Raw genomic sequence first — 14,908 nt, forward strand, 5'->3', positions numbered from 1 at the left:
ACTCAGATCTAAGACGGCTCTAGTCCTGCTCCTTCCGGTGACATCATTAGCTCACACAATCAACTACATTCTAGTCGCAACCCTTGTGCCCGCAGATTTAAAGGGCCATTGGCCAGAAAATTCGACCAGTGGCCGGATCAGCGGCCGGATCAGTGGGCATCTCCGTCCCGCTGCCCACTATGAAGGAAAACATCACGGCCCAGTGTGAAAATGCCCGGTTGGTCAGATTATCAATCCAGGCATGGTTGGAAAGGACCTCCTGGGTCATCTGGTCCAACCCCTGCTCAGTGGAGGATTCACTAAATCATCCCAGACAGATGTCTGTACAGACTCTGAACTCTTCGACTGAAGGTGAACTCACCACCTCTCATGGGAGCCTGTTCCACTCATTGATCACCCTCACTGTCAAACAGTTTTTTCTAACATTTAATCTGTATCATCTCCCTTTCAGCTTCATTCGATTGCTACTTGTGTTACCATGCACAAATAAGAATAAGGATGATCCCTCTACACCAGTGGCTCCCAATCTCCAGTCCTCGCGGACCCCAACAGGTCATGTTTTCAGGATTTCCATAGTGCTACACATGTGAGAGAATTACTGATGCCTTGATGATACTTCCATCACCTGTGAAATACTAAGGAAATCCTGAAAACATGACCTGTTGGGGTCCGCAAGGACTGGAGTTTGGGAACCACTGCTCTACACTGTGACAGCCCTTCAGATATTTGTAGACACTATTCTCTTCTTAGCCTTCTTTTATGCAAGCTAAACATTCCCAGATCCTATAACTGTTCCTCGTAGGACATAATTTGCAGAGCATTCATCATTCTGGTCACTCTTCTCTGAACTTACTCCAGTTTTTCTATGTCTTTTTTAAAATGTGGTGCCCAGAAATAAACACAGTATTCCAGATAAGACCTGACCAAGGAGGAACAGAGGTAGATAACGATTTCACATGATCTGTGCTTCTCTTAATACATCCTAGAACTGTGTTTGCTTTTTATGCTGCTGCATCACACTGTTGACTCATGTACAGTCTGTTATCAATTATTATAATCAAGGAAAACCAGTTTGGCTCCAGCTGCATAAAATTCTTCTTTATTGGAACATGTTAAAATTCGCTATAAGGCATAGCACTCCATTTGGTAGCCACACACCGGACAAAGGCTACCCGTTTCGACCTGTGCGGTCTTTGTCAAAGCCATACTGAATCTCAGAGCATGATCTACTATATAAAAAGACTCACCAATGAAAGTGCTTGTACAATATCACGTGACACAATGAGAAAGGTCCTTTTCTGAATAAAAATGGCACATATAACAATAAACAAAAACATAAAACATAAAATCATTAAACAATAGTGCAACATTAAATCGTTTCGTTTATTAAGGCCACTGGGAAATATGGTGTTTAAATGATAAATCCATAAAGCTTCTTGGGTGAGAAGACGCTGCCTGGCATTCCCCCCCCCCCCCCCCGGAATGGTAACACTACATGTTCAAACCCCTGTACTTTGAAATGAGATGTATCTCTGGCATGATGCTCTATAAAATGTTTAGATGCCGCTGAGACATTTCGTTCAAAATTTTTCGTATTAGTTTAAGTCATATAAATGCTCCCTGATTCGTGTTTTGAGCTGTCTGGATGTACATCCAATATATGACAAATTACAGGCATTACAGTCTATTTTGTATACTATATTTTTAGAATTACAATTGATATAATGTTTAATTTTGAATCTCAATGTATTGTCAGTATTACTAAATTCTTTGGAAATTTGTGCATGCTTGCACGTTTTGCACCTATTAGCGCCACATCTAAAAAAAAACCTTTACATGTGAGCCAATTTCTTCGGGATTTTTTATGATCTAAAGTAAACATACTTGGTGACAATATATTAGCTAAAGAAGGAGCTCTTCTTGAAACGATGTTTATGCCTGAAGTTAAAATTTGCGCTAATTTGTCATCTTCATGTAAAATAGGTAAATATTTCTCAATGATTTTTCTGATACTTGAAAATTGTGGACTATATTGAAAACAAATATATGGTTTTTTGCCTTTATTTTCATCCTTTGTTTTGTTTTCAGATGACATGATTAATTCATTACGATTTTTTCCTTGCACAATTTGTTGCGCTCTATGTAAAGCCCAATTCAGATACCTGTGTTTTTTAAATTTATTTGTGACATGTTCAAATTCCTCCTTTAAGTCACTTTTCAAACTGCAATTTCGTTTCACTCGGGTATATTCTCCCACTGGGATTGATTTTATAATATGCTTATTGTGGCTGCTGGTAGCATGCAAGATTGTATTCCCACTAAGTGGTTTGTGGTGCGTTTTTGTGGAAATAATTTCACCATCTATGCCAGTTAAATCCAAATCCAGGAATGAAATGTTTTTAGGGTCATATTTATAGGTAAATTTAATAGTATAGCTATTTGAATTGAGATATTGAACAAAATTTGGTATGGCAGATACATCTCCACCCATATAATTAGGGTATCCTCAATGTATCTGCCATCTGTTCCAAAAACGGCTTGGATACGGAATAAATAAATTCTGATTCCCAAAATGACATTACCAGGTTGGCAAAGGAAGGTGAAAATTTCGCCCCCATTGCCACACCCATTTGTTGCAAGTAAAATTCACCGTTAAATCCAAAAAAATTATTTATGAGACATCAAAAACTGAATAACCTGTAAAATGTAATCCTGTAATTTAGGAGAAAAATTGCTGAATTTTTGCAGGTGAAAATGCGGTGCATGAATCGCTAACATCATAAAGAAAGCAGGTATATAACGATATTACATCACAAGTGAGCCACACAATTTTAGATGACCAAATTTTTTCAGAAAAAATACCAAGAATTATTTCCACAAAAATGCACCACAAACAATTATATCAATTGTAATTCTAAAAATATAGTATACAAAATAGACTGCAATGCCTGTAATTTGTCATATATTGGATGTACATCCAAACAGCTCAAAACACGAATCAGGGAGCATTTATATGACACAACTAATACTAAAAATTTTGAACGAAATGTCTCAGCGGCATCTAAACATTTTATAGAGCATCATGCCAGAGATACAACTCATTTCAAAGTACAGGGGATTGAACATGTAGTGTTAGCATTCCGGGGGGATGCCAGGCAGCGTCTTCTCACCCAAGAAGCTTTTTTGGATTTATCATTTAAACACCAGATTTCCCAGTGGCCTTAATAAACGAAACGATTTAATGTTGCACTTATTGTGTGTGGCTACCAAATGGAGAGCTACCGTATGTATTATAGCAAATTTTGACATGTTCCAATAAAGAAGAATTTTGTGCAGCTGGAACCAAACTGGTTTTCCTTGATTGTTCCTGATGTTTGTCTGCACGGAGCTCCAAGTTTCTGCACTGGTTACTGGTGAGCTGGCTTACTTTTCCTTTGCTATCAGTTATTATGCCCAAGTCTTTTTCACACGTGCTGTTCTATTCCTCCCATGCTGTAGATGCAATTTTTGTTTTTCTTTCCCAGATGTAGAATTTTGGATTTCTCCCTATTAAATACCATCCTATTAGTCTATTATTAGTAGTTAGTATTACTGGGACCAATGTTATTCAATAGGGCTGTTCGACTTACTCTTTTTTTCACTGCTCAAGTATGGCTGTGTTTTGGATGAGACTTGCCTATTCAAGTTTATGGGTGCACATAAAAAATAGGATGCCATACGGATCAACTGTACAGCATCCGATTTTTATGAATACACTAGCTGAAGAGCCCGGCGTTGCCTGGGCATAGTAACCAACTGTGGTTAGTTATAACAAATTATAATCGGATGCCCTTAATCTGGTTGACTGGGACAATGTCCTCAGAAATAAGAATACAGAAAATAAATGGGAAATGTTTAAGAACATCCTTAATAGGCACTGTAAGCGGTTTATACCTTGTGGGAATAAAAGGACAAGAAATAGGAAAAACCCAATGTGGCTAAACAAAGACGTAAGAGGGGCAATTAACAGTAAAAAGAAAGCATTTAAACTACTAAAGCAGGATGGCACCGCTGAAGCTCTAAAAAACTATAAGGAGAAAAATTCTTTATCTAAAAAAATAATTAAAGCTGCCAAAAAGGAAACAGAGAGGCACATTGCTAAGGAGAGTAAAACTAATCCCAAGCTGTTCTTCAACTATATCAATACGAGTAGTAAAAGAATCAAAAAGTGAAAGTGTAGGCCCATTAAAAAATTGTGAGGAAAGTATGGTTGCAGATGATGAGGAAAAAGCTAATATATTAAACACCTTCTTCTCCACGGTATTCACGGTGGAAAATTAAATGTTAGGTGAAATGCCGAGAGACAAAGAAAACCCTATATTAAGGGTCACCAATCTAACCCAAGAAGAGGTGCAAATCCGGCTAATTAAGATTAAAATAGATAAATCTCCGGGTCCGGATGGCATACACCCACGAGTACTAAGAGAACTAAGTAATGTAATAGACAAACCAATATTTCTTATATTTAGAGACTCTATAGCGATGGGGTCTGTTCCACAGGACTGGCGCATAGCAAATGTGGTACCAATATTCAAAAAGGGCTCTAAAAGTGAACCTGGAAATTATAGGCCAGTAAGTCTAACCTCTATTATTGGTAAAATATTTGAAGGGTTTCTGAGGGATGTTATTCTGGATTATCTCAATGAGAATAACTGTTTAACGCCATATCAGCATGGGTTTATGAGGAATCGCTCCTGTCAAACCAATCTAATCAGTTTTTATGAAGAGGTAAGCTATAGACTGGACCAAGATGAGTCATTGGATGTGGTATATCTTGATTTTTCCAAAGCGTTTGATACTGTGCCACACAAGAGGTTGGTACACAAAATGAGAATGCTGGGTCAGGGGGAAAATGTTTGTAAATGGGTAAGTAACTGGCTTAGTGATAGAAAGCAGAGGGTGGTTATAAATGGTATATTCTCTAACTGGGTCGCTGTGACCAGTGGGGTACCGCAGGGGTCGGTGTTGGGACCTATTCTCTTCACCAAATTTATTAACGATCTGGTAGAAGGTTTGCACAGTAAAATATCGATATTTGCAGATGATACAAAACTATGTAAAGCAGTCAATACAAGAGAAGATAGTATTCTGCTACAGATGGATCTGGATAAGTTGGGAACTTGGGCTGAAAGGTGGCAGATGCAGTTTAACAATGATAAATGTAAGGTTATACACATGGGAAGAAGGAATCAATATCACCATTACACACTGAATGGTAAACCACTGGGTAAATCTGACCTGGAGAAGAACTTAGGGATCCTAGTTAATGATAAACTTACCTGGAGCAGCCAGTGCCAGGCAGCGGCTGCCAAGGCAAACAGGATCATGGGGTGCATTAAAAGAGGTCTGGATACACATGATGAGAGCATTATACTGCCTCTGTACAAATCTATGGTTAGACCGCACATGGAGTACTGTGTACAGTTTTGGGCACCGGTGCTCAGGAAGGATATAATGGAACTAGAGTGGGTATAAAGGAGGGCAACAAAATTAATAAAGGGGATGGGGGAACTACAATATCCAGAGAGATTAGCAAAATTAGGATTATTTAGTCTAGAAAAAAGACGACTGAGGGGCGAACTAATAACCATGTATAAGTATATAAGGGGACAATACAAATATCTCTCCAAGGATCTGTTTATACCAAGGAAGGTGACGGTCACAAGGGGGCATTCTCTGCGTCTGGAGGAGAATAGGTTTTTCCCCCAACATAGAAGAGGATTCTTTACAGTTAGGGCAGTGAGAATCTGGAATTCCCTGCCTGAGGAGGTGGTGATTGCGAACTCAGTCGAAGGGTTCAAGCGAGGCCTGAATGTCTTCCTGGAGCGTAACAATATTGTATCTTACACTGACAGAATTTTATAGTCTGAACTGCATGGACTAATGTCTTTTTTCGGTCTTACTAACTATGTTACTACGTTACTGACTGCTGAGCCGTGTATCTAATCCTATCCTGTGTAATACTGGGATCCCCCTGCAGTCTGTATCAGAGGGTAGTCTGTCTTGGCACGGTAATAAATTGTGTTATTTCCAGCTTTACAGAAGGACGATAACACCATAGAAATGATAAGAATAATAGGCCTCAGTTACCACAACTGTCTACAAAGAAAACTGTTGCTGATAGCAACCAATCACAGCTCATTTTTCATCTTTTAAACAGCTCTGGGACAGTGTGGCGAGTTTTGAGTGGCGAGGTTGGTGTATGTGTGGTGAAATGTGTGCTCAGGGTGGCATATGTGTTGAAGCACGTGGTAGTGTGTGGCACATTTTGTGTGTGTGTTCATATTCCTGTGTGTGGTGAGTATCCCATGTCAGGGCCCCACCTTAGCAACTTTACGGTATATACTGTTTGGCGCCATCGCTCTCATTCTTTAAGTCCCCCTTGTTCACATCTGTCAGCTGTCAATTTGCCTCCAACACTTTTCCTTTCCCTTTTTCCCCCATTATGTAGATAGGGGAAAAATTGTTTGGTGAATTGGAATGCGTGGGGTTAAAATTTCGCCTCACAACATAGCCTATGACGCTCTCGGGGTCCAGACGTGTGACTGTGCAAAATTTCGTGGCTGTAGCTGCGACGGTGCAGATGCCAATCCCGGACATACACACATACATACACACACACACACACACATTGAGCTTTATATATTAGATTGCAATTCTTTAACATAGTAAACAGTTTTTGTTAAAATCTATTCACTTCTGGTTTATATAAAACACATGTCATACGGATTGCATAAGGAGTCATATGACAATAAAGATGAAAAATTGTCCATGTTTTCTGGATGAAAATCAAATGATTTATTAATATACTTGTGTGAACTTAGCGATATGCAAAGAGTTAGGCCGGGGTCACACTGGCGATTAAATCGGACAAATGCAATGCGATAAAAAATCGCATTGCATTCGTCCCAATGTTATTCTATGGGGCAGCTCCCATCATGCGATTTTTGATCGGATCCGATCCTCGGACCGAGGCAATCGCAGCATGCTGCGATTGTCACCGATTTTTGGATCGGATTCGACAATACAAGTCAATGGGGGCGAGAAAAAATGGGACTAAAAACGGAGCAGATGTGTGACTTGCAATAAAATCGCACCCGGTGTCCTTTAGTAAAAGCCGGCAATTCTTCCAATACAGTAAAATCACAGAGACCGGTTAAATAAAGAATGAATAGATCTAGACATATATATATATATATATATTTTATACATGTCATAGAGACACATTAATATATATATTACAAATCCATACAGTTCACCATAGCAGAATAGCTGCAGAAACATTTGCCGGCTTTTGTGTAATTATTCTCCTGCCCGACATGAAATGACGCATGGTTTACATATAGTTAACCATTTCATTTCATGTTTTTTTTGTTATGTCTTTTTTGTTATATCTATCACTATTAATTAGATGAGGGTTTGTGGGTAAAATTTTGGACTTGTAAGGGTTAATTTAAGGGGTTATTCGTTGTATGAAATTACGGGGACTCCCTGCAGCCTCAGTGACGTCAGAAGGAGTCCCTGTAATTTAATACAACGAATTAACCCCTTAAATTAACCCCCAACAAGTCCAAAATTTTACCCACAAACCCTCATCTAATTAATAGTGATAGACATAGCAAAAAAAACATGAAATGAAATGGTTAACTGTATGTAAACCATGTGTCATTTCATGTCGGGCAGGAGAATAATTATACAAAAGCCGTCAAATGTTTCTGCGGCTATTCTACTATGGTGAACTGTATGAATTTGTAATATAAATATTAATGTGTCTCTATGACATGTATAAAATATATATATATATATATATATATATACAGTGGGGAAAAAAAGTATTTAGTCAGTCAGCAATAGTGCAAGTTCCACCACTTAAAAAGATGAGAGGCGTCTGTAATTTACATCATAGGTAGACCTCAACTATGGGAGACAAACTGAGAAAAAAAAATCCAGAAAATCACATTGTCTGTTTTTTTTTCATTTTATTTGCATATTATGGTGGAAAATAAGTATTTGGTCAGAAACAAAATTTCATCTCAATACTTTGTGATATATCCTTTGTTGGCAATGACAGAGGTCAAACGTTTTCTGTAAGTCTTCACAAGGTTGCCACACACTGTTGTTGGTATGTTGGCCCATTCCTCCATGCAGATCTCCTCTAGAGCAGTGATGTTTTTGGCTTTTCGCTTGGCAACACAGACTTTCAACTCCCTCCAAAGGTTTTCTATAAGGTTGAGATCTGGAGACTGGCTAGGCCACTCCAGGACCTTGAAATGCTTCTTACGAAGCCACGCCTTCGTTGCCCTGGCGGTGTGCTTTGGATCATTGTCATGTTGAAAGACCCAGCCACATTTCATCTTCAATGCCCTTGCTGATGGAAGGAGGTTTGCACTCAAAATCTCACGATACATGGCCCCATTCATTCTTTCATGTACCCGGATCAGTCGTCCTGGCCCCTTTGCAGAGAAACAGCCCCAAAGCATGATGTTTCCACCACCATGCTTTACAGTAGGTATGGTGTTTGATGGATGCAACTCAGTATTCTTTTTCCTCCAAACACGACAAGTTGTGTTTCTACCAAACAGTTCCAGTTTGGTTTCATCAGACCATAGGACATTCTCCCAAAACTCCTCTGGATCATCCAAATGCTCTCTAGCAAACTTCAGACGGGCCCGGACATGTACAGGCTTAAGCAGTGGGACACGTCTGGCACTGCAGGATCTGAGTCCATGGTGGCGTAGTGTGTTACTTATGGTAGGCCTTGTTACATTGGTCCCAGCTCTCTGCAGTTCATTCACTAGGTCCCCCCGTGTGGTTCTGGGATTTTTGCTCACCGTTCTTGTGATCATTCTGACCCCACGGGGTGGGATTTTGCGTGGAGCACCAGATCGAGGGAGATTATCAGTGGTCTTGTATGTCTTCCATTTTCTAATTATTGCTCCCACAGTTGATTTCTTCACTCCAAGCTGGTTGGCTATTGCAGATTCAGTCTTCCCAGCCTGGTGCAGGGCTACAATTTTGTTTCTGGTGTCCTTTGACAGCTCTTTGGTCTTCACCATAGTGGAGTTTGGAGTCAGACTGTTTGAGGGTGTGCACAGGTGTCTTTTTATACTGATAACAAGTTTAAACAGGTGCCATTACTACAGGTAATGAGTGGAGGAAAGAGGAGACTCTTAAAGAAGAAGTTACAGGTCTGTGAGAGCCAGAAATCTTGATTGCTTGTTTCTGACCAAATACTTATTTTCCACCATAATATGCAAATAAAATGAAAAAAAAACAGACAATGTGATTTTCTGGATTTTTTTTTCTCAGTTTGTCTCCCATAGTTGAGGTCTACCTATGATGTAAATTACAGACGCCTCTCATCTTTTTAAGTGGTGGAACTTGCACTATTGCTGACTGACTAAATACTTTTTTTCCCCACTGTATGTGTGTGTGTCTAGATCTATTCATTCTTTGTGTTGGGAAACCTGTCATTGGGCTCCATTATATGTCCATTTAGCTACCCTGCGAGAAAATCTCGCCAGACGGATGTCAAACGGATCCTTACATCCGATTAAAATCGCATCAATTAAGAAAAATCGCATCAAAAACGGATCAATGGTTAAGATAAGTGGGGTACCACAGGGCTCTGTCCTGGGCCCTGTATTGTTCAACATCTTTATCAACGATTTAGATGAAGGAATTGAGGGTAAACTGATTAAATTTGCTGATGACACAAAGCTAGGAGGGATAGCTAATACTAGAGAAGAGAGAGAGAGGAAGATTTAAATAAACTGGAGAAGTGGGCAGTAACTAACAGAATGGTTTTTAACAGGGAGAAATGCAAAGTACTACATCTGGGCAATAAAAATGAAAAAAGCATATACAGAATGGGAGGAATAGGGCTAAGTGACAGCACATGTGAAAAAGACTTGGGTATACTAATAGATCACAGACTGAATATGAGTCAACAGTGTGATGCAGCAGCAAAAAAGGCAAATGCAGTTCTAGGATGTATTAACAGAAGCATACAGTCTAGATCACGTGAAGTCATTATTTCCCTCTACTCCTCTTTGGTCAGACCTCATCTGGAATATTGTGTCCAGTTTTGGGCACCACATTTTAAAAAAGACATCAACAAACTGGAGCAAGTTCAGAAAAGAGCGACCAGAATGGTGACCGGTCTGCAAACCCTGTCTTATGAGGAAAGGTTGCAGGATTTGGGAATGTTTAGTTTGCAAAAGAGAAGACTGAGAGGAGACTTAATTGCTGTCTACAAATATCTAAAGGGCTGTCACATTGTAGAAGGATCAACTTTATTCTCATTTGCACAAGGAAAGACTAGAAGCAATGGGATGAAACTGAATGGGAGGAGACACAGATTAGATATTAGAAAAAACTTTTTGACAGTTAGAGTGATCAATGAGTGGAACAGGCTGCCACGAGAAGTGGTGAGTTCTCCTTCAATGGAAGTCTTCAAACAGAGGCTGGACAGACATCTGACTGGGATGATTTAGCGAATCCTGCTTTGAGCAGGGGGTTGGACCAGATGGCCCAGGAGGTCCCTTCCAACTCTACGATTCTATGATTCTATGATTCTATGATACCTTTCTGCGAGTTCGGACCGTTAAAATGGGACCTTTTTTTAATCGTTGTGTGTGACTCCAGCCTTATGGGTTTATTCTGACTACTTTTTTATATACAGGCTGGTTTCACATGCAGAGTTTAATGTATTCAATGGCATTTTTGCTGCTGACAGTTGTTGCTGCCTTAGGGCTCATTCAAACGTCAGTATTTCATCAGTATTTTTCATCAGTCTTTGTATGCCAAAACCAGGAGTGGAACTTACAGAGGAAACCAATAATTGAAAGATTTACTCCTGTTCTGTATGGAGACACTCTTGGTTTTGGCATACAAATACTGCTGAAACAGTGATAAAAATACTGATGTGTGAATAAAGCCTCAGGGCTATTTTATTCTATCTACTTTTGAATGAGCTGCTTAGGCCTCTTTCACACATTCGTTTTTCGTCATCAGTCAAAATCCGCCAATTTTATAAAAAAAAACGGATCCGCCAAAAAAGGGATAGATCGTTTTTTTTCCCCCATTGATTTGCATTAGTGGCTGATTTTGACTGATGGTCGTCCGTTGGGTCCGTTATTTGACAGATTAGTGAGAATTTTAACGGCTCCCGGGCGGACCAGACGGGCACTGCAACGTTTTTTTTGGTTGACGGTGCGCTATTTTTAACTGCGCATGCCCGAAAGGTGAAAGCCGGGAGCAGTTTTAACCTGAAATGCTGTCCCGGGAGCCGCTAAAATTCTCTCTCTCTCCTTTTTTCCAGGCACGGGTACCTTTAAAATTCAACCTTTGCCGGATCCGTAAATACAACGGTCCGGTGCCACACGTTGCTGTCAATCCGCTGACGGATCCGGTTTCCGCCATTTTTGTGGATTACAACTGATCTGAAAAACGGATGTGTGAAACAGGCCTTAGAGATCTCACAAAATTACACATTTGCAAATAATTTACAATTTTGTGTCATAAATGACATGACCATTGCTACAACTTAGGTGATATTGAAGGGGAAAAGCTGTCCGATTTTGTTTGTACATGTATCCTCTTAATATGCTGCTGCTATATAAATAAGTGCATTATTACTATTTTTATTTATGCATTTACCACCTACCATAATACAAGAGCTGGCATTTCTTTGTAGCAGTATTATATGCCAAGTGTATAGCTCTGTTCCACAGAAAACAAGCTAACAAGCTCTTTTAATACTGACTCAGAATTCCAATAAGCACCAAAGGCAGCTTACTTGAACAGTCTGTTATCGACCTGGCTCCACTCATAGTCGTCGTTCCATAAAATGGACATGACAGGCAATAAGATTTCCCCGGTTCCGGCTGATAGTAGTCCCTTGGACAAGGAAAGCATGGCACCAGTCCAGATCGTGAAAACTCACCGGCATGGCAGGGAACTTAAATGTAAATACAGGATGTTAGAATGAATGGCTTAACACTTGGAACCAAGAGAAAACAAAGCTTATATACTGAATTAAATAAATCCCCCCAAAAAATCTCTGACAGCTGCTTTAATTGACAAGTAGACTGAAAAATGTTTCAGTTTATTATAAATGTTTATTTTTCTGCTATAATTTGTTATTTTTAAAAGAATTATTTGAAATAAAGATATATTTTATATGTTTAAAGTTTTTGAACAAATTACGATTCATGACCTATAAAAAGTCACCTGTCACTGCAGAATTTTGGTAAGATATTCATGTACCTATTAAATAGACAGATACAGTATCTCACAAAAGTGAGTCCACCCCTGACAATTTTGCAGAAATTTTAGTATACCTTTTCATGGGACAACACTGACGATATGACACTGATACAATGTAAAGTGGCCGGCGTACAGCTGGTGTGACAGTAATAATGGCCGTGTGTTGAGTTATTTAGAGGGCACACCAAATTGGCACTGTTATAGAAGCTGTACACTGGCTACTTTACATTGTATCAAAGGGTCAGATCTTCAGTGCTGTCCCATGAAAAGATATACTAAATTATTTACAATAATGGGATGAGTGTACTCACTTTTGTGATATACTTTATATAGGTCCCAGATAACATAATTCAAATAAAGTTTTATGAAAATATTTTATCTTTAAGCAGTAGAAGAATAATACAAGTCCCTTCGTTTGTTGTGGGGTCCTGTCATTTAAATCCCCACTAATCTAGAAGTGACTTCATAAGCTGCTATAAGCTGTGATTTTGGAATCTCCTTTTGAAAAATACTCCAGATAAGTTTTTTTATTAATTAATTGTGTGTATGTGCATCCAATGTAGTGTGAGTGTATTAATATACTCACTTATCACTGCTTTCTCCAGGATAAAGCTCCGTTCTGCTCAGCTTCTCAAGACGTCACAGTAATTGCGACTAGCCAACTCATTCTATAGTGGCTTGAGGAAGTATACATCCCCTCGCTTTTTTTGTGTTTTGCTACCTCACAACCTGGAATTTCACAGTATTTTTTTGAGGGTCTGCATCAGTTCATGTAAAGAACTGCAAATGTGAACATTTGGTTTTCTTTTTATTGTGAAGTAAACTGCAAATAGGACAAAATAACTGAAAACTTAGGGTACCGTTCCACCTAGCGATGCACCAGCGATCCCGACTAGCGATATGACGTGGTCAGGATCGCTGGTGCATCGCTAGGTGGTCGCTAGTGAGCTGCCACACAGGCAGATCTCACCAGCGACATCGCTGGGGACGGGGATCGCTACTTACCTGTCAGACGCGGCGATCCTACGTCCTCCCGCCCGGCTCCACGCGTCGCTCGTCTCTCCACAGGAAGCGCCGCAGGAAGTGGCCGACGAGGAATGGTCCAGGAGCTTCTCGCGCGATCAGCGATAACCAGCGGGGGAGCCGGTCGTAGGTAAGTAAAATATGCAGCGATATCGCTAGCAATATCGCTGCAACGTCACAAAATCGGTGACTTTACAGCGATATTGCTAGCGATATTGCAGTGTGTAACGGGGGCTTTAAGGGGGCAAAACTATTCACTCCTTAAAGTCATTAAAGTCAGTACTTTGTAGAGCCTCCTTGTGCTGCAAATTACAGCTGCAGCTCCTTCAAGTAAGTTCAAGTTTCCTCTGGTGAAAAACAATCTTCAAATCTGACCACAAATTCTCAATTGGATTAAGGTCTGGGACCATCTAACACATTTACATGTTTCCCCTTAACGGCCAAGGATATTTCAGTATTTCAATTTCGGTTTTGTGCTCCCCTTCTTGCCAAATCAATAAACTTTTTATTTTTTGGTCAATATGGTCATGTGAGGGCTTATTTTTTGTGGGACAAGTTGTACTTCTGAAAGACACCAATGGTTTTAACATATTATGTACTGGAAAACGGGAAAAAAATTGTGTGCTGTAATTGCAAAAAAAGTGCAATTCCACAGTTTTTTTTTTTTTTTTTTTACCATGTTCACTAAATGCTAAAATGCTAAAACTGACCTGTAGTGATGAGCGAGTATGCTCATTGCTCGGGTTTTCCCAAGGAGTATTTTGGCGTGTTCGTAGATTTAGTTTGTGTCGACGCAGCTGCATGATTTGTGGCTACTAGCCAGCCTGAATACATGTTAGGAATTCCTTTCTGTTAGGGAACCCGAGCAACGAGTATACTTGCTCATCACTACTGACCTGCCATTATGATTCTCCAGGCTCACAGACACCAAAAATGTATAGGTGCATTTTTATTTAAGTAGTGGAAAAAAAAAATCCCAAATTTGATAATAAAAAAAAAGTCGTCATTATCCGTGACCTGTAGCGTCTCCTTTTTTTTGCGAACTGGGACTGGGGAAGGGCTTATTTTTTGCGCGTTGAGCTAACATTTTTATTGATATAATTTCGATGTAGTTACAATCTTTTGATCGCCCTTTATTGCATTATTTTATTGCAAAGTAACTGAGAACAAAAAAACGTAATTCTCGTGTTTTGAATTTTTTTCTTATTGCACCGTTTAGTGTCAATTTTTTTTATATTGATAGATCAGGCGATTCTGAACGTGGCAATACCAAATATGTGTATATTTGATTTTTTTATTGTTTTATTTTGAATGGGGCGATAGGGGGGTGATTTGAACTTTATTTTTTTATGTTTTTAAAAACATTTTTTTTTAAACTTTTTGCATGCTTCGATAGTTTCAGCACAATTTTGGAACCAAATTTTTTTTGTTAGGAAGTTATAAGGGTTAAAAGTTGACAAGCAATTTCTCATTTTTACAACATCATTTTTTGTAAGGACCACCTCACATTTGAAGTCACTTTGAGGGGTCTCTATGATAGAAAATACCCCAAAAGTGACACCATTCTAAAAACTGC

At 39.4% G+C, this 14,908-nt stretch overlaps 1 protein-coding gene across 2 annotated transcripts in view; it reads right to left on the reverse strand.

Annotated features, from left to right (window-relative positions):
* SVEP1 (sushi, von Willebrand factor type A, EGF and pentraxin domain containing 1) overlaps positions 1-14,908 on the reverse strand; it is a 543,713-nt gene that overhangs the window by 205,857 nt on the left and 322,948 nt on the right. For both annotated transcript variants that reach the window (XM_073552438.1, XM_073552437.1), the window contains exon 19: positions 11,840-12,001. In XM_073552438.1, the coding sequence (XP_073408539.1) occupies positions 11,840-12,001 (162 nt within the window). The remainder of the gene's footprint in view (positions 1-11,839; positions 12,002-14,908) is intronic.

The sequence above is a fragment of the Dendrobates tinctorius genome, unplaced genomic scaffold (genome assembly GCF_039654945.1).
Source record: "Dendrobates tinctorius isolate UK_male_01 unplaced genomic scaffold, ASM3965494v1 ptg000191l, whole genome shotgun sequence".
In the NCBI taxonomy this organism is placed as follows: domain Eukaryota; kingdom Metazoa; phylum Chordata; class Amphibia; order Anura; family Dendrobatidae; genus Dendrobates; species Dendrobates tinctorius.